At 40.4% G+C, this 20,386-nt stretch overlaps 2 protein-coding genes across 3 annotated transcripts in view; one reads left to right on the top strand and one right to left on the bottom strand.

The window, feature by feature from the left end:
* Window positions 1–3,754: 3,754 nt before the first annotated feature.
* On the bottom strand, window positions 3,755–16,866 carry slc2a1b (solute carrier family 2 member 1b). The gene is made up of 10 exons (XM_058055813.2): window positions 16,489–16,866; window positions 11,602–11,697; window positions 8,326–8,486; window positions 7,139–7,379; window positions 6,893–7,055; window positions 6,633–6,820; window positions 6,455–6,559; window positions 6,265–6,366; window positions 5,971–6,174; window positions 3,755–4,745 (listed from the first exon to the last, which is right to left on the bottom strand). The coding sequence occupies exons 1-10, from the start codon at window positions 16,501–16,503 to the stop codon at window positions 4,545–4,547; spliced, it is 1,476 nt and encodes a 491-aa protein (XP_057911796.2). The 5' UTR covers window positions 16,504–16,866; the 3' UTR covers window positions 3,755–4,544.
* Window positions 16,360–20,386, top strand: part of phc2b (polyhomeotic homolog 2b (Drosophila)) — a 39,238-nt gene continuing 35,211 nt past the window's right edge. Inside the window, exon 1 of one of the 2 annotated variants that reach the window (XM_058055805.2) lies at window positions 16,360–16,507. The gene's annotated coding sequence lies outside the window, so the exon portion shown is untranslated. The remainder of the gene's footprint in view (window positions 16,508–20,386) is intronic. The other variant, XM_058055806.2, reaches the window with a different exon arrangement.

The following is a 20,386-nucleotide window of genomic DNA, read 5'->3' as shown; positions in this document are numbered from 1 at the left end:
ACTGGTAATCCTCTTCATCCATCCAGAAGCAGCCAAGGGGGGATTTTGAAGTATATGGGGGGGGGGGGATCAGGTCCATCCTGGAAACTGCATTAAAATACATGCCCCTGTATCTCATTAATGTTTTTTTTTTTTTAAATCCAGCCTTAGGTTAGGATTTTTACTCCCTTCCTTTTAAGTGCTCTCCTCTATGGAGGTAAAAGGTCATCCGTATGATTGGTTATGAGTGTACGCCGCCCTTTGTGGGACGTTTGGAGGGCGAGCGAGAAGCCAGGATGATAATAACAATGTTCTCATCCAGATCAGGGTTAGTCAAGTGTACAAACTCAATTTTGTTGACCTCACTGCCGAGGCCTGCAGTGTGATGACCGCTGGTTCAAGAGCATTTAAAGGTTGTTTGCTGATAGATGATAGTGTTTGGTAAATAAGTAAAACCTCTGTCCAACTTTTGGACATTTTTAGAAGAGATACTCAATTGTTTTAGGCCGCCATTAAATGTACACAAGTACACACAATCACTGCAAAACCTGTCCGCTGGACAGTAATCAATTATATAATAATCATTATTATCTTATTAATTAGCCTATTGTTATTACTACCATCATCATTTTTATGATTATTATGTAGTAGGCTAGTGGTAGCCTGCCTATTGGCTTGGTAATTAGCCTACTTTTGCCCTATTATGTGAAATTTGTCAGATTTTTTTTGTAAAATAAAATCAATTTAAAAATTTGATATATTATTATATTATTAATTAGCCTATTGTTATTACTTTATCTTTATTCTACTAGTTGTAGTAGTAGGCTAGTATTAGCCAGTATTAGCCAGCTTATTGGCTTGCTTATTAGCCTGCTTTTGCTGTATTACATGAAATTTATATATTAATATATTATTATATTATTAATTAGCCTATTGTTATTACTATATCTTTATTCTTATGATTATTACTAGTATTAGCCAGCTTATTGGCTTGCTTATTAGCCTGCTTTTGCCCTATTATATGAAATGTGTCAGATTTTTTTTTGTAAAATAAAAAAAAATTAATCAAAATATTATATTATTAATTAGCCTATTGTTATTACGTTGTCTTTATTCTTATGATTATTACTACTAGTAGTAGTACTAGTAGGCTAGTATTAGCCTGCCTGTTGGCTTGCTTATTAGCCTGCTTTTGCTCTATTATATGAAATTTGTCAAATTTTTCTTTGTAAAATAAAAAGTCAATTAAAAAAATCTATATAGTATTATCCTATTGTTATTATATCTTTATTCTTTATTATGATTATTACTACTACTACTAGTAGTAGTAGTAGGTTAGTATTAGCCTGCTTATTGGCTTGCTTATTAGTCTGCTTTTGCCCTATTATATGAAATTTGTCAAGATTTTTTTGTAAAATAAAAAAGTCAAAAAAAAACTCAATAAAAAATATCAAATTATATCGGGGAGCTTAAGAACAGCCCCTAGAATAAGCGTAACGACTCCACTGGTTGACTACCATAACAAAACACACACATTCATCATATGCTCCATGTGCATCGTTTATTCTGCCAATTTGACACCTTCCATTTTTTTCACATTCATATTCCAAAAACAACACACACAGATCTGAATTCTATTTTTTTTCTGTATTAAAACACTACAATATGTTTTGTGCCCTAAAAAGAGAACACCATACACTTTGCTCCTTGTAAAATCTGCTGATTTTCACAACGTGTAAATGCATCATAAAAAGTACAGTCCGTCTACTAAAACAAGTTAAAACATTTCAGCCACTTTTGGAAAGGCGGCTGTGTTTTATTACAGTGTGTTGTAGCTTTCAAATAAAATAGCCAGTTAAACGTGTTGCTATTTACACCATTGCTCCAATCAATGCCCCTTCAGTTAGTCTCCTATAGATGCTGGGCACTTTAACTAAAGCAATAACTGCCGGGGGGCTGTAATTAGAGCTAAAAATACATTAGCGTAACAGCCATGGCTGTCGGTAACCTCGCATAGTTTTTATTAATGCCACAAGACGGCAGTAACTGCTAAGTGATTGACTCTGCATGCGCTTGAAAATGTTGTTGTATTGCTCAACTTGAACTAAGTAACCGCTTTACTGGCAGAACAGTTTGCTCGTTACTATTATTACAACATTGGTTCTGTTGCTGTTGTGTTGTAAAATATACCTGCTAATGTTGTAGACCTTTCTCATGCACTCCAAATCATTGTCCCAATCTACTTCTATAATTAGAGCATTTACGGTACTTTTAATTGAAATTGCATGATGGCATCCATGGTGGTGAAAGTGTGCTGGTGATATTGTGTAAAGGTCACTTGTGGATTGTATGGCAATCAGTACATGCTAATAATGCTAATTCATGGAATGGTCATTATGGATTAAAGTCCCGATTAGCTGACCAACAATTGTCATGAGCACTTCATAAACAAAACACCAGACTAAGAACACAAGATATGCACAAATAACACACTCCCATCTTAAGTCATCAGCCAAGAGTTGAACTGTGTCAAGAGACAAATGTGAATATTTATATTAATAATAAAGTGCAGCTAAAAAGGTATGTTTTTTTTTTTCTTTCTGGTTTCCACAAAAGGTGAAAAGCGAAAAAGAGATACAGCAGAAGTAAGACAGCGAGGCCACTTTGGTGTCCCTGGCAGCAGAGAACAACAACACAACACGTGTCCGTGCACGTCAACAATACTTCGTCACGGAGACACGCAACCCAATGCTAAACTGAGGGGGCTGATGAGTCCTCTCAGGGTGTTTTGTAGAATAAGTCTACTGTCATTTTGGTCCACTTTTGCCACCCCGCCCCACTCCTCAAAAAGGATGCAGCTGACACACAATTCCAGATTTTGCATTTTTTGTTGTTAAAATATAATTAAAATCATCCAGATCGCTACTATTGTTAAAAATATATTACTGTAACATTTGTGGGAAACATTACCAATATGTATTAGAGAATTAAATTGTATTTGGAATAAAAACCGAGACAAATCATATAAAAACAACCTAAGATTACTATGAGGGAAACAGTCAATAATAAAGACTGAATGTCAACATTCTAATGTAACTAAAACTATTTGCAGCATTACAGCCTATTTTAACTGTACTCTGAAAATGACTAATTACCACTTTAAATGTCAATTTTACAACACCCAAAATTTACTTTTTGTCTTTTACAGTTTAGATTATATTCTCGCATATTCAATGTTATTTTTTTAAAAATTAGTAAGTTCTCATTTTCACTCAGAAAACATTTTATTGGCAATATTTTAACTTTGGCTTCTTAAAATGACTATCTTCATGTAATACTTAGATGTATATAAAAAAAATATTTTCCAGCCTTATTCTCGCATAATTTAAAGAATTCATTCTTTAAAAAAAATAAAAAATAATAATAATAATAAACTTAATTCCTGTAAATTTAATTCTACAAAATATGACTATTTTAAGCATAGGTAAATTATTTTTTAATTATTAAGTTACAAGTTTTTTTTATTCTTGTAAAATGTGGACTTTATTCTCTTAAAATGACTTTTGAATTGAATTCTATGACTTGGTGTAATTTAATTTTGTGGCCCAAACACTCCTTGTTATGAATGTTACACATTATACACTATATTCTCGCATAATTTTGAATTCATTCTTTTAAAAAAATAATAATTAATGACATAATTCCTGTAAATTTCATTCTACAAAATATGACCATTTTAAGCATAGGTAAATTATTTTTAAAATTATTAAGTTACAAGTTTTTTTTATTCTTGTAAAATGTGGACTTTATTCTCTTAAAATGACTTTTGAATTGAATTCTATGACTTGGTGTATTTGATTTCATGGCCTTGTTATGAACGTTACACATTATACACTAAATAACTGTTCTAAAAAATGTAAAATATCGTCCAAGTAACATTAATAAGAAATATAAATATATCTCTATATAAAGAGAAGCACACCCAAGTGTCAACAGTGAACAGTCATTGTCAGTAACGTATTTGGAGCATTTCAAGGGAAAGTGCGCCATCTGGTGGAGTGTAGAGGTCGTGCAGCAGCTACAGTGTGAGTCTACAGTGTCAGAGCATTTCAGTATTTTTTAAAAATATACTCAGTGAAAAAGTTATCTATAAAAAAAAATGTGGTACGGCAGTGCGATGGCACTCCTTTTTCCTCTTAAAAATATTTTTGAAAATATCTCGGAAATAATGAAAACCTTCCGACTCACCTTTTAACATCTCCGAGGCCACACGGTGCCTGTCAAGCGTTTTTATGTGACATGCGAGGGGCGATTGGACAATGTGGGCGGACGGGCGGGGGGGTCAGCAAAAGACGTCAGAGTTGGGAGGATCACACACGGTAAACGCTACCGAAATGTGGTGACAGTGTGAAAATTATTCTACACGGGGGGGACCTGTCTACTTCTAGAAAGTAGACCCCCCCCCCCCCCCCCACTGGGACCAGTCTACTTCTAGTGAGCGAACGCCCCCTCCCTCCGGTTCCCTCCTCACTGTGACAAAATGAGTTTGTTTGACAGCGGACCCTTCAGAGCTGAGAGTCAGCCCCCAGGCTGTTGAGCTCCTCGGGTGAGAGCTTCTCGCCGCCTGTCATGGCGCTCTGGCGGAAGCCGGAAGCAATCTCATCAAAAGTCCGCCCCTTGGTCTCCGGGACCTTAAAGTAGGTGAAGATGAAGAAAAGCAGCAGCAGGATGATGAAGATGACGAAGACGTAAGCACCGCAGGCAGCCTGTGGAAGAAACAAACGATGAAGACTTTCATTCAGTTCAATTCTTCTCCACTTATTTGGGTCCAGGTAAGGAAGCCCGGACTTTCCTGTCCCCGGCAACTCCTCCAGTTCCACCTGGAGGACACCGAGTCGTTCCCAGGCCAGCTGTGAGACATAATCCCTCCAGTGTGTCCTAGGTCTGCCCCGGGGCCTTCTCCCTGCTGGGCATGCTCGGAAAACCTCACCAGGGAGGCGTCCGGGAGCCCCCTCCCGGATGACTGAGCCCCTCATCCTATGTCTTAGGGTGAGTCCAGCCACCCTAAGGAGGAAACTCACTTGTATTCGCTATCTCGTTCTTTCAGTTGTCCATTAGGTACGGAAAGACAGTCTCAGACTTTACAGTCTTTTTTTCATCACAACTTTCACAACTCTTTCAATATTATGACTTTATTCACTTAAATATTTGTTCAGTAAACACTGTAATCATATTTCAATGAAAAATGTCAGTTTGTGGACATGCTAGAGTATTGCATATCCATGACACTCAGTGGCCTTAAATATTCATATTCCAGGGTACACCCTGAGTCGCCAGCCAATCACAGGGCACATATAGACAAACAACCATTCACACTCACATTCATACCTATGGACAATTTGGAGTCGCCAATTAACCTAGCATGTTTTTGGAATGTGGGAGGAAACCGGAGTACCCGGAGAAAACCCACGCAGGCACGGGGAGAACATGCAAACTCCACACAGAATTGAACCCTGGTTTCCTAGCTGTGAGGTATGCGCGCTAACCACTCGACCGCCATGCCGTCTGGCCTTAAATATTAGGTACATTATTGATTGACCAAGTAATGGCAACCTCCCTGTGTACTTTTTTTTTTTTTAATCATCCAAAAGCTTTAGCTATCTCTGCATGCACTTTAAAATGCCGGTTGTGTTACTCGGCAGTTTGTGTGAAAGAACAGTCATAGAACTCATTAATACTGGCTGAGCAGTTTGCACTTGCAGGTATTTTACATGTGTTTTTGTGCAATGACAATAAAGGGAGTCTATCTATCTATCTATCTATCTATCTATCTATCTATCTATCTCTATATATACACAGATGGTGCAAGAGTGACTTTAAATCATTCTGTAACTGGAGGCCACTAGCATACTAGACTGATCCAGACTTTCATCTTGACACTTGACATCCTACGTATACACTATACGACTGTAACAGTAACCGTCTCCTCACCTCTATATACTGGAAGCCCATCCCCACGATGAAGTTGGCGGTCCAGTTGGAGAAACCAGCCACAGCGATGGCTGAAGGCCTCGGTCCCTGAGAGAACAACTCGGCTACAATGAACCAGGGAATGGGACCCGGCCCGATTTCAAAGAAGGCCACAAAGGCAAAAATGGCCACGATGCTCAGGTAGGACATCCATTTGAGCTGCTCCTGGAAAGAAGAACAAGGAGGAGGGCGTTACTTACAAATAGCCACAACTTGAATCGAACCTCGACGGGACTTGTTCTGAAAGTCGCTTACCAGCAGAGCCAAGGCAATAGTCATGAGGAGGGCAGAACCGGCCATTCCCAGCAAACCCAACAGGTGGAGGGACCTGCGTCCTGCACGCTCCACCACAAAGAGCTGCAGAAAAAAAAATAGAAGGTCTTAACTGAAGTATTTGTGGTTTGTCATCATTTTCCTTGATATCTGAAAACCCAATCATACTCACCGACACCACGGTGAAAGCGGTGTTAACAACTCCAGCCCCGATCGTGGCATAGACTGGCTGCTCGACTCCAGCCTTCTCAAAGATGCTAGTGGAGTAGTAGAAGACCTGACCGAGGATGTGACACACTCGTCAGCATCTGTGTGCGATGTGTGAAAGGCGATTGATTCCGCAAACTCACAGCGTTGATGCCCGACAGCTGCTGGGAGAGCTGTAACACGACAGCGACAAGGAGTGGCTGGCGGTAGATCGGCGAGCGGAAAAGCTCCGGGATGGTCACCTTCTTCTCCCTCATCATCTGACGGCTCTCCTCTTTCATTTCCTGCATGTCGGCGCTCACATCATTGGTCCCCCTCAGCTTCTTCAGCACTAAGAATTGGTCCGCATTAAAGACAACCTCCAGAACCAAAAAATCCCAAGTATTTATGTGTGAGAACCTACCACTTTTGGCTTTGTTTTCTTCATTTTTGTTGATGAGCAAGAAGCGGGGGCTTTCGGGGCAGAGAGGCAGCAGGATACACTGCATCACCGACGGGATGAAGATGAAACCCAAGAGAAGCGGCCACAAGTTTGTGTTGCCCATAATGGCCTCCATTCCAAACACCTGACATCATCAAAAATAGCCAGATTGCAACCTCACATAGACCTCACGATACTGGCAACATGGAAATATTGGAACAAAAATACCTGGGCAATGAGGATGCCCAAAACGATGCCCAGTTGGTGGAGGGTTCCCAGAGCTCCTCGCAGTGACGTCGGTGACACCTCGCCCACATACATGGGTACGAAGCCAGTGGAGAGGCCTGAGTAGAAGCCTACTACGAAGCGACCTATGATGAGCATTTCAAAGGAGGAAGCCAGTTTGGAAAAGCCCATTAGGGCGGCGGAGATCAAGGCCAGGACGTTGGCCATGAGCATGGCGTTTCTCCTGAGAGCATCAAAGGAACACATAGAAACTCAATAAAAAGGTGCGCATTATATTTTCTATACCACTTATCCTGTTGGGGAACAAAGGGAAGCTCAACCCTTCCCAGCTAAATCCCACTTCTGACACCAAATGTACTGGCTATTGTTCTTATTGCTATGGTGAAATGGAATATAAGTTGACTGGATTCTCTTTTTGATTTCAACCTTGCAGCACTCCTTACACACTCCTAACCCCGCTTTGCCCGTGCGACCTGGCTGTGTGCAAGGTTTACATCTCAATTTAATCCTACGGTTTAAAAAATCATGCGGGCCATGTGCGTGTTGCTAGCGATTTCCCCCATTTTGCACATAGCCAGCACGTATGTCGGAATGTCAACTCCCCCTATAAATGCACTTACAAACCGAAACGTGAATTTATGATCTTGGTCAAAGTGACTCATATGGAATACATTCATACTGATAATGCTAAATAATATTAAGCATGAATTGCTTCATAAACGTATTTGATATCACTGACAAAATGCCCTTGCAATATTTACTCAGCTACATTATTATATACAAATTATATTTATTTTATATTATTTTACATAATTTTAATATTTAATATGTCTGCAGCAGAAAATTTCAATAAGATTAAAATAAAAAAAGGCTGCAATATTTCATTTTTTAAATTACAAATTAAACCAATTATGTTTAGACTCATACTGAATACGTTCATACTGACAATGCTATATAATTAAGCATGAATTGCTTCATTAACGTATTTGATATCAGTGGCAAAATGCCTTTGTAATATTTATTTGTAATATTTACTCACCTACAAAGAATGCGCCACATGGATCTCCATCAGATACATTTATTTTTATATTATATTATTTTATATAATATACTATATGAGTCACAATATGAATCATGTGACACGCACCACTAGCTATTAGTTTTATTACCTTCCATAGCGGTTGACGAAGAACCCAACCGAGAAGGAGCCAAAGATGCCACCAACAGAGAAGATGGAGACAGCGACGGACCAGATGGCTTTGAGTCCGTTGTCTGTGATGGGTTCGTTGTAGCGCGTCAGCCACGTGTCATTGATGAATTTCTCGATGATCTGAAAACAATTTGAGACATTCCACTGCATGAGTGCCGGTCGTATTTGTATAAGCTTGATGTTATTTGCTGCAATGCAGCCAGCTGGTGGCAGCACAGCGTTGACGGTTACCATTTCCTGACAAGCAGGAAGTTCAGCAACCTTCAGCCAGTTAGGTGTCAAGTTTACTCTCCTCCCCCCCGCCGCGGTTGTGTTGACAAACACACCCACCCGGGGCCTGACGAGTGGCAGCAGTTACACAACCGTCTGTGTCTGCGTATACGTACGTCACAGCAGCGACGCTCATATGATTCTGAATATGTCACACCCACTGTGTGACTTCACCAGCATGTCGACTGACCGACGCCAACTTCCAGGCCAAAATGTCACATGGCCGGTGTGTTTGTTTTCAAAGGCTGCCTGGCCCGGACTCATTTAACTTATTTGAGTACTTTCCTGTGAAAGCTCAAGTCGCTATCACCTCACACGTTCAGAACGTGCTTAGTGATTAGTGTTATCACAGTGTCCTGACCTTCACAGACCCTTACATCTATACTGACACACTGTTTTCTATAGGCAGATTACAGTATATCATGTGTGACAGTTTAACTAACCCAAATCATTATTAGTTACAAACAAAACGAAAGCAACGCTCTTCATGGCTTCCTACTTCCTGTTTACATTTTGAGTTAAGTTGTTTGTTGCTTTTACTGTGTGAACCTTTATTAATTTAATTTAATTTAATTTAATTTAATTTAATTTAATTTAATTTAATTTAATTTAATTTAATTTAATTTAATTTAATTTAATTTAATTTAATTTAATTTAATTTAATTTAATTTAATTTAATTACTTTAGGTGTGCAAGCAGCCTTAGTAGAACTACCATGGCTCCACCAAACACACCGACTGTGCACTCCGATCCCGCACCTGGAAAACAAGCCCAGCATTCATGCCCCCAGGTCGTCAGCGGGAGACAACCAAGCTGGCCGGCGTTCACGTTGTCAAGGTGAACGGTGGTATTCAAAGCGGAGTAGTTCTGCTGATGTGTGATCTCGACAGGACGGGATAATTGTCGACGATAATCTTCCAAGTGTTGTTGACGCGTTAAGATTGTGGTGGTTAAACAATATCCTCTTAGGCGGTCATTAATATGAAGGGATTACTGGCGAATGTGTGAGGGTGATTGTTCCGCGGACCTTCATGTGACGCTGCTTAAAGCTCACATTGACCAACCACATCCCCGAGGCGGACCCTCGCCACAGCCGCCTCTATTCCAGCGTTGTACTACTCAGCAGGCTCTAACTCAGTGAAGCCCAACACGTGCTGTTTTCACATTTCACTCACCTCCGCAACCTGTGCAGATTAACGGTGCTGCAGCAGGAACCTGATGCTTTTCTTCACGTGCAAAACATTCATTATTTCGGCAGTCAAATAGGACTCTTGATTGTGTGGCTTATGGAAGAATTGTGATGTGCTAATTAGGTGTTCCCTCATTTGTGTTTTGGAATTATACTAAGGAATTAATGTGCATTAAGAACAATAAATGCCTTATACTGATCAGCTTATATCAATCATTCATTCATTCATTTTCTACCGCTTTTCTTCACGAGGGTCGCAGGGGATGCTGGAGCCTATCCCAGCTGTCTTCGGGCGAGAGGCGGGGTACACCCTGGACTGGTGGCCAGCCAATTAACCTAGCATGTTTTTGGAATGTGGGAGGAAACCGGAGAACCCGGAGAAAACCAACGCATGCACGGGGAGAACATGTAAACTCCACACAGAGATGGCAGAGGGTGGAATTGAACCCGGATCTCCTAGCTGTGAGGTCTGTGCGCTAACCTATATCAATCATACTAATCAAAATACCAATTAGTCCAACTGGTTTTCAACTTTAAGGAGATTTAGTCAGGCAGCATTGTGACTCCAGTGCATGCGTAACATTGAGTTTCTTTGTTTTGTTTTTTTTTAATACAAAAAATGTATTGAAGGGTCTGGGTAAGCATTTAAAATGAATGGATGGATTCACTGTGCAAGAGTCCCAGGATGTGCTGCTTGCATCGCTGCAATCGTTGCATCATTAAACAGCAAACATGTCAAAATAGCATGCCAAGGTTCGGCCAGTGTGGCGACACACCTGCGACCCATGCAGAGGGGGGGCTGTGTGGCTGCAGGGTGCGCCCAGACTACCGCGTTCTAAAAAACTAAAAAACACAAAACCTGCTGTGATCTTCCAGGAAATTGTCTCCTTTATTAACCCTCCTGGTAATAAAAATAAATAAATTGACTCTGGGGGGGGGGCATGAGAATGTTTTCTTAGTACCTGCACCGCTGTGAGAACAGGTGCTCACTCATTTCCTGCAATAATCCTTGTCCTAGTGTTTCCCCGGCCTGCTGTCAGTGAGTCCATTTTAGGGCATGGACACGCTGTTTTACACAGAAATCACTGGGAGCCGGTTAATATAGATGTCCTTGGAGTCGATAAGCCTCAATGCGGCTATTATTATCCCCAGACTATGCCCACCCCCTTTTCCACTCTCTCGCCCTGAGCACAGCAGTCAGCAGTGGGCCAGGTTCAGCAGGGGACATCAGCAAATATTGCGCATCCAAAGAACTTTTCTCACTTAAACACCCAGCTACAGTCACGTAAAAATAAGGGTTGCCATTGTTTCACATAATAAAAATACATGTGTGGGTTGCTAGCGTACATGAAATACAGATATCCTCTTAAGTTTTTTTTATCATTAGGCAAATGGTTAATGACTTATTGTCCATCAAAGATACTTTGTTCTTTCAAGCAAACCAATTTTATAACCGTAAGATGCGCATTTGTACAGAATATTGAGCTGTGTGGGAACTTTCAAGTCAACCCAACTTTATGGGGTTTGAAATACAACGATAATAGTACAAGCAACGGGCGGCACGGCGGTCGAGTGGTTAGCACGCAGACCTCACAGCTAGGAGACCAGGGTTCAATTCTACCATCGGCCATCTCTGTGTGGAGTTTACATGTTCTCCCCGTGCGTGCGTGGGTTTTCTACGGTTACTCCGGTTTCCTCCCACATTCCAAAAACATGCTAGGTTAATTGGTGACTCCTACAGGCAACAGCCAAGAGTGGGGGTGCAATTTGCCTTACCTTTTGAGGCGCATTGATGACGCCTGTGTTGTATCCGAACTGCAGGGAGCCGATCACGGCGGTCCCCACGCACATCAACAAAGGGAAGGTGATTTGCTGCATTTAAGAAAAAAACAACAGGAAGTGATGTCAGTGGGTGCCTGCCAAGTTGGCATTAAGAAAAAGCATCATGTCATTCAGGAAATGTAAAGGTTATTTTGTTATTTTGTCACATGTTTACTTTGTCACCAGTACTAATCGTGAGGTTAAATGGATCAAGCACAGCTCCACGAGCTGGACCAGAGCTAATTGCTCCTCCACTGCCTGTCTGTAACCAGCAAAATGGAGCAGAGGTCATTTTAAGTGACAGGTAAAGAAAAGTATTCTCACACAAAGTCAGATTTCTATCTTGAAACATGCATGCCAATGGATTAATCTGGTAATACAACTGATATAGCTTACTCAAGGTCAGTTACACAGTTCTGCAGACAACTGATGGAAACAACTTGTTTTCAGCTCCAGGGGAAACGTCCAGACTTCTGTACATTACTTTACATCAACATGAAGCTCAGGGTATTCTCATGCCACAAATTTAATAAACCACATTGAAGAATGTCACCTTTAATTTCCTGGTCTCAGACCGTAAAAACAAGAGCTTCAGGCAAAATTGGTCATAGGTTATTGGAGAGTTCATTTACGTTATACGTTTGGAGCCCCAAGGGTTGCACAATGTATTGTATTGCAGTTCCCAAGAAATCTACCTCTATTGGCTACCTTCAGAGTGCATTTTGTTCATGATGTGACACTTTAGCAACAGCTGTGAAGTGGAAACAACGGAAAAGTCAAACATTTGAAAAATGTATCAGAGCATACGCTATTAAAAAAAAAACAAACCACAGAAATAAACCTCCTCTGTGCCCCACCTTCCTCTCGGAGCCTACAAGGATGTGTGTGTGTCATCAAGCTGACAAAAAAAATCCCGTTGAGTAAATAGCACTTTCCAGCATGGAGGGCTCGTCACTTAAAGAGGCGGTGCTGAGGAATGAGAGTTTCAATGAGCTATAAGCTGTTTTTTTCCACTGTGAACCAAGAAACTTGGAGTAAAAAACATACACAAATACTCGCTTGGAAGTTTGCAATGACTGACAATGAGGGCTAGGGAAGGGGTTAAAAATAACATCCAAAACATCTTTACCTTTTACCTGCATACCAAGAGACCAGGATCTGTTTACATTAAATCCAGTAATCCCGTATTCTGGAAAAACTAGAAAGCTTTCTGTGCTGGTTATCATGTGGCGCTGCTCTACAGGAGTCCACAACTCATACAAAGGGACGGAAATTAGCATAATAGGCCCCCTTTAAATTCCTCATATAAGCAGTCTCTCAAAGTTATCCTTATAATCGTTTTGTAGGTTCTAGTTGGTTTGTAGACACCACTGGGGGGTAAGGGTTTCTGATGGTTTCTGGAATATGATGTCATGTTCTATACATGTATTAAAGCTGTATTAAGCCCATTTCATGCCTGCCGCAAGCGCAAGGTCCGCATGGCCTCGTGAATGTGTCAAGCATGAAACAGGTTTAGTCTTTAGTCTCAGACTGAAAAAAAAACTCATACTGTGTCTCTAGTATATTGTTCAGGGGGCCGGGCAAAATGTGCCTGTGGGATGTGTCCAGCCCACGGGTCGTAATTTGGGGACCTCTGCTCAAATGGAAGCCAAGTGTGCTTGTGTGCTGCCATGACGTGTTTTGCATAGTTGAGGCTGGAAGGTGCATGAGCCAACAAGAAATGACAGCATGTACTTTTGCATATATAGTGTATATATTTATAGTCACATAATTGCAGGAGGGGCTATACCGTTGCAGAAATGCGCAACGAAATTATGCAAAGAAATTATAATTAACTTCATCTGCAAAAAAAATATAATTACCTTAAGTCAACAATTGCTCCAAAATGAAGCCTCTGGATGAAAGTGTGTTGTAAAATATTCTGCCTCACAATCTATTTCAATACCACAGTCAGCTGCAGCCTACCATGCAAATGTGAGGTCTAATAGTGGTGATCTGCTATTGGTTTAGCCAGTAAACCTTGTCTGCAGAGTCATTGCTGCTCAGCACATGTAACTGTGTTGACTGTGTTGGCTGGGAACGCTCAGCACCCCCCACCCCCCCACCCCCAGATGCTGTACTCTGGTAAACAATGACACTGCATTCAGGAAGTCAAATAGATAGGAAAGGATGGTGACAAACATCAAACCCATTTAAGGTGGTTGACTTTCTGCCTCATGAACAGAAGCCAGTGTGTACTTATAGTATTAATAGATCAATGGTGGTAATATTGGGAAGACCCATGGTACTATTAGGACTAAGATTCAGATTAAATTTATTGCTCCTATGTCTCCAGGCTGCATTTTAAGACCTGTAGTGATGCTATTTTTTGTTGTTTTTTTTAACACAGCATTCCTGCTGGTGGGTATGTACACGGACAAGGATGCCATTTTTTCATCATGTGAAATCAGTGTGAAATGCCATTGACCGATTAAAATATTTTTCTTTGGCTGGTAGGAAATCAGTAGGGAATCAGCAACTCCAACCACTTCTGCCTGGTGTGTGTCAATAGAAACTGTAAACCGCACATTTTTACACTATTATTGCAAATAAATATCGGCTCCAAATATTTGTCATCAGCCTCCTTAACTACAATAATTGGTATCGGCCGTGAAAAGCTGGTCGATCTCTAGAAATTACATCACCAAGAAGGACCTGCATCCCAAGGTTAACAGCTCTTTCTGAAATCTTGCTAATTTGACATTTTTAGGTAATGTTCAGATGTGCTTAATGTTACAAGTCAAATGGCATGACCTTAGAAAACTATTTATAATGCATAACAACTGTAAAAATAAGTATTTGTTTATGAAAACTTCACATCTAATGGCTACAGTGGGCCGATTAATCAGTATCAAAATGCAAAGTGTATTTCCTGGTATTCCTGGTTATTATTAAACGTTATACAAGCAGTATGGAACAATGAGCTTGTTTGACCTGCCAATAATTTTGTCAAGGATGGTCAGCTTGTACAATATTTAAGTAACATTGTCTATGCATTTTAAAAAAAAGTGTTCTAATCCTCTAACACCGCCTTAGCCAGCGACATACCAGACACTCAATATGTCGCCATGCTCTTTGCTAAGTGAGTCGCTAAAGCAAACACCAGGACCTTGGTGACAGCGCTCATCTTAAAATAAATCTTGTGTGTGACTGTCAGGAGGTCCTACGTGTAAACTCTTATTTACAGGCTGGAGTTTCACTTGAACACCTCATGCCTGTGATGAACAACGCAAGTTCAGTCTCATTAGGTCTCATTAGAAGTCTAGAGACAATTACACGAGAAGGCAGCATGAAGGCGGGCACTCATGCACATAAAAGTCAACCTGTTGGAGGAATGGAGGCGGGGCCATCTTGTGTGTACAGTGTGCTGCCGAGCCTGTCAGGAGGTGGTTTCTATTGGAGAATAAGCCGGGTCAACAATTCGCTTGACCCCAATTAGCGTTTTATTCTTTACAGACTAAGACAAACAGAAGTTGCTCACAGTTAAGCCAAGACGGCTGCAACGTGCAGCTCAAATTGTGACAATTTGGTTAGAATGTCAGGTTCAGCAAAACAATAGATGTTGGGCTGTAATGATCACTTGGCCCAAAACCAATTTGCAGCATGCATGCAAATCAACTCACTGGGTTTCCACAAACAAGCCAAAAGGTGCTTGATTGATTGACAAATGTATGGCTTCTCAACTACTTTGATTACCAAAATTTTGATCACCGTTTTCCAAAGTCAGAGCAATAATGGGAATGAATATCTTGTTTTACATACAACACAAAGATACTACCAATTAACTGAATATTAATTTAATCGACTCAACACTTGTTGCAGCGCTATACTGAATTAGGCGTATTTTAATGTAAAATATCACTGCGATTCTTGATGACATTGTGAACTTTGTGGAAATGCATCCTTTTGCATCCCATTCACACTAGTAATGTGGACCAGATTCCCATCATGTCCACACCCAATATGCAAAGCCACTGGATATGGGTGACGGATGGGTGACGGAGAGTATAAAACTCACACAGAGGAGAAGTGTCAAAGGCTAAAACAAAAAAACAGCTAAGGAAACATTTCATGAGTGTCCCCATATGCTTTTTGGTGTCTTCCGAATTTCCTGTCTGAGTCAAGTCAGAGACAGCATTATCAGACACCAGATAAGTTATGTTTGGTTTCACAACAATACAAGCCAGAGAGTATAAATATATCCTGATATCTTCCCTTTGGACCATTTGCATAAATTAAGGCATCATTTGGAATCATTTCAAAGAGTTATAAAATTAAAGTTTGGGGAAAGAAACTTGTTGTATGGGGCAAGAAGCTTGTTTTGTTTGTTTTAGAGCTTGTTTATATTAGTGTCTGTTAGAATTATGTAACAAAGCAAAACTCAGTGCAGCATTTCTTATGTAATTTCACATGTCAAATGAAGCCTTTTAAAGTGCGATGATCATGCCATTGCATCATTGGAGCTGAAGTGTCCTGTCCTTGGTGCCACAAATATTTCACTATTATTAATGTTTGGGCTCAGTAATAACATCTCACCTACCGTGCTTTTTAAAATGTTGTATACATACATATATTTATTTATTTAGTATAAATATATACATTTTGTATACTTATTTTAAATGCTCGAAAGTGCGGTTTCGAAATGAGGCCATTGGTGCGGAGTATCAAAATAATAGCACATCAGTGGGAGGTGCATCATGGGTAAATAAAAATGTCGTGCACTCATTGACCTCGTATGGAAACACTTTCACTGCCGATAAGCAACTTCAGCTACCGGCACAAGAACTGGTTTGAAGAAGTTACCTTTCCAGAATCCATGGCGGTGAGTCTTTATTGCTTTGCCTTCCTCTTCTTTTAAAAATGATGGGACACACTTCCTCTCCTCACGAGCCAGTCGCCTCACGTTTCGGAATAAAAAGTAACGTCTTCTTGTAGTCACGTTTTTCTCTTCTAGTGAAGTCCTTTTAAAAGAGGAGGCTAACTCTTGGTTCGCTTTAGAAGCCAAGCAATGCGGTATGTTTTCCTCTTCCGCGTCGCTTTATGGCACAGCTTCGTAGTGTCTGAGGGAAAAGTCTATCCAGAGTTTATTTAGGATTCTTCTCCTTGTCCCGGAGAAGCCTGTGTGCTTGTCGGAAGGGAAGGCTTTGCAGTGAAAGAAGGCTCGGTCAGGTTCATATATTTCATGCAGCTGACGCAACGCTTGTGGGAGGGGGCGTGTCCAATAGAGACCCATCCTCCCTTCCAACCAATAGCAGACGGCCTCGCGTGCAGCGGCGTTTCTCAGGACACAAAGCAGCAGAAACCATAGAGACATTGACAGACGCCGCATGGAGCGCTCAGTCGTACGTCAACGTCGCCGCCATATTGGATGTGTCAAGTCTGACTAAAAGTAAATGTACTTACTTTCATAAAGCGCCTGTCTACAAATTAAGTTAATGCCCCTCGTTTGTACATACACACAATGTGTATAGTTATGCAATAACGTGTATATATGTATATTATTCACCAAAAACAATGTATTTGATCTTCTCAAAGATGATAGCTTTATTGATGCACATGGGCTATTTCATATTACATCAGCTATACAGCACAAATAATACGGCTATAATACAAAGAATATAAAATAAGAACACGTCTTTAACTTTGTTGTTAAAGACGTCAAAGAACTGGATAAATATTGAAGATTCCATCACATGGACTAATATAACCCACAAAGACTTGATTCAGCTTTTAAGTCAACATCCTCTGTTTTATTTTTAAATGTATTCTGATTACAATGTATTCTTTATTTCATTTTTAATTTATTCCCTTAATATTTCACAAGGTTTATAGTGTAATTATTTTAATCCCTATTTGCTTCATTTTTAAACACCATCCTTTCAGAAAAATCTGGAAATGACAATTGTCGGTAAGTGAAATAAAAATGTTGATGGATGAAACCCATTATAAGCCAAATAACCACAAATCATCTAATAAAGACTTTCCCAGCCTTTTTTCAAAGGGTAAAATTTGTGATTTCCACCCATAGTGTGTGATTGTGTGATGGCCTTTTAACAATGGCTTATTGATGGTGTCCACATGTGTGATCTACTACTTTCTTCTTTCACCAAGTTGGTGAGGTGCCCTCCATTCATTCTCTCATCTGTGATCTGGAATGTTTGTTAGCTTTAAAGCTTGAAAAAACAAATTTCTCAGCCCAAAACTTTGCACTACCTTTTGTTTGGGGTAGACGGATGGGAAGGGTCTGGCTGGGGTGGATGCAAAAAAAAAAAAAAAAATTATGAAAATAATTTAGAGCAGCAAATGGGAATTATTGACGTGTTTGCACAGTGGAGGCAGAGGGAGGGTTTTTGGGTGTGAATCTGTGAAAATCTGCTTCCTACCCATGTCATCTCCTGCCTTTTGAAAAGCTGTGAAAATAATGACTTTGGGGATATAAAAGTATTTAGACACCTGGGAGCTAGAACTGCAAGAAGTGGGGCTGCCACACGGTGGTCAAGTGGTTAACATGTTGGCTACACAAGTCAGGAGATCAGGTTTTCTCCCACATTCCAAAAACATGCATTGGTGACTCCAAATTGTCCATAGGTATGAATGTGAGTGTGAATGGTTGTTTGTCTATATGTGCCCTGTGATTGGCTGGCAACCAGGCTGGGATAGGCTCTTGCACACCCCCATGACCCTCATGAGGATAAGTGGCATAGAAATTGGACGGATGGACTAAATGTAAGGCTCAACAGATTGCATAAACATTGATTGTTGTCATTCATGTATTGGGTGTATTTCCAAGACAAAAATACTTGAAATGGAAAGAAAAATAATCCCAATAATGACGGAGGAGGAAGAGCCACCTGCATTTGTCCAGCAGCAATGGGACACAGTGGTTTGTTTATGTTTGGCTTTAAAATGCTAACAATAACAGACATTTTCTGGAACAAAGACCCGAGTTCAATCAAAACACTCAGGATGCTCCTCAAAGGATTCCTGTTTCTTTTCCAGTATGGGGAATGGACACACGTTATAACACCGAGCAGCAGTCTCTCTAAGCTGGGCCGCTTTTCAGCTGGCAGCCGAGAGAGTCTTCTTACTCGTGAGAAGAGCTAAGAGGAAAGTCCGTGCGCCCTTTCACGTAGTCTCCCCCTCAATGTGATTCTAGAGAGTCAGTGTCCATCACCAGCCTTTGTGTTGATAATATTCTTCCCAGAGTCCACTTCACAAAGCACCATGAGCTCAGAGTGGGCTCACCCTCCCTTGTATTGGGGGGAGTTCACAGAGGGTAAAAAAAAGGGGCTCTCACACAAAACCACCATCATGCAAATCTTGCAAGACTAGAACTAGATTCTAAAAAGTTTTCCTTTGTTGTTATTTGTGCAGTTCTGTGTTCCATGCACAAACCACACATGGAGTGGATGGTAACAAGGAAGAACCTGATGGACTTTATGCCATGTACCATAAGGTAGTGATGGAAGTAGTTCAGGTGTGTCCTGGCTGCTCAGTAAAATATAGCTACAAGAAATACAAACTTTGGTTTCTGCTTGTAAAATTCAAACTATACTGTATTTTTTGTGTGTGTATTTTGAATGTCAGGAATGGATTCATATGATTTTTATTACTTCCTGTAATGGGGGGAAAAAAGTAGGTTTTTTTTGTACATTTCAGTTTGCATTTTGCAACATTTTTGAACGAATAACAAAAGCCAACGTAAACATGGCATTTGACATGGCAGTTCTTCACTAGCAGTGAGATAAATCCTAAGAACGAATCAACGGGACCTCAAAAATATTATAATATAAAACATTGAATATTATTGGAACCATTAAAGAATTAACAAGAATAAGTCAATTTATTGATGAACCCTCAAAGATTTAGTTGAAAATAGCAAAAAGAAGCCAACTACAGACATGGTAGACCAGTACCACATCCTATGTTGCTACCTAATATCGCTATTTAGGTCTGTAGTTTTAAACCTGACCTGATTTGACTCGCACTATTCCGGACCTCAAAAATATTATATTTAGTATAAAACATTGAATATTATTGGAACCATTAAATAATTGACAAGAATACGTCCATTGATTGATAAACCCTTAAAGATTTAGTTGAAAATAGCAAAAAGCAGCCAACTACAGACATGGTAGACCAGTACCACATCCTATGTTTCTACCTAATATCGCTATTTATGTCTGTAGTTTTAAACCTGACCTGATTTGACTCGCACTATTCATTTTCACTATCTTTAATCCTCAAAGATAACGATTTTGTTGTATGAGAGGAAATGCGACAATAGGAAGCATGCTAGGCTATCCACCTGTTGAAGGCACCGCTTTGCTGGAGTTTTTCCGTAAAACCAAACATGCGTATGCAATACGAACACTCCCAAGATTCCGGGATTGGGTTGAGCCAAGAAAAACAGATTTGTTTCCTGTTCTGCACAGCTTGGGTTGCGTTCTGGCAAAACACAAACGCATCAAAGGTCTCCTTTCATCGTGGAGGTCACTGCAGTACATCACTGTGCTGTCTGGGTCTATGTTGATCAGTATTTCTTCAAAACCGATCCAGGACCGTAATCATCAGTAACTATGATTGTCTCGACAATGTTAAAGGGAAACCGTATAGGACATTTATCGTTAAGTATTGTTTGTGCCCCCCCCCCCACCGCCCCACCCCACCCCCCCCCCCCCCCCCAAAGACGCTTTGCTTG

This window comes from Doryrhamphus excisus, linkage group LG18, assembly GCF_037039965.1.
Source record: "Doryrhamphus excisus strain RoL-2023G ecotype Guam linkage group LG18, RoL_Dexc_Guam_v1.1, whole genome shotgun sequence".
Lineage (NCBI taxonomy): Eukaryota > Metazoa > Chordata > Actinopteri > Syngnathiformes > Syngnathidae > Doryrhamphus > Doryrhamphus excisus.
The sequence above is the reverse complement of the archived record's forward strand: the minus strand, read 5'-3'. Positions and strand labels throughout refer to the sequence as shown.

Coding starts and splice junctions, on each gene's coding strand:
- slc2a1b (XM_058055813.2), bottom strand. Junction 8,487..11,601: donor TCATCAATGCGCCTCAAAAG/GTAAGGCAAATT, acceptor AATTGTTTTCAG/ATCATCGAGAAATTCATCAA. Junction 6,560..6,632: donor AGCTGTCGGGCATCAACGCT/GTGAGTTTGCGG, acceptor ATCCTCGGTCAG/GTCTTCTACTACTCCACTAG.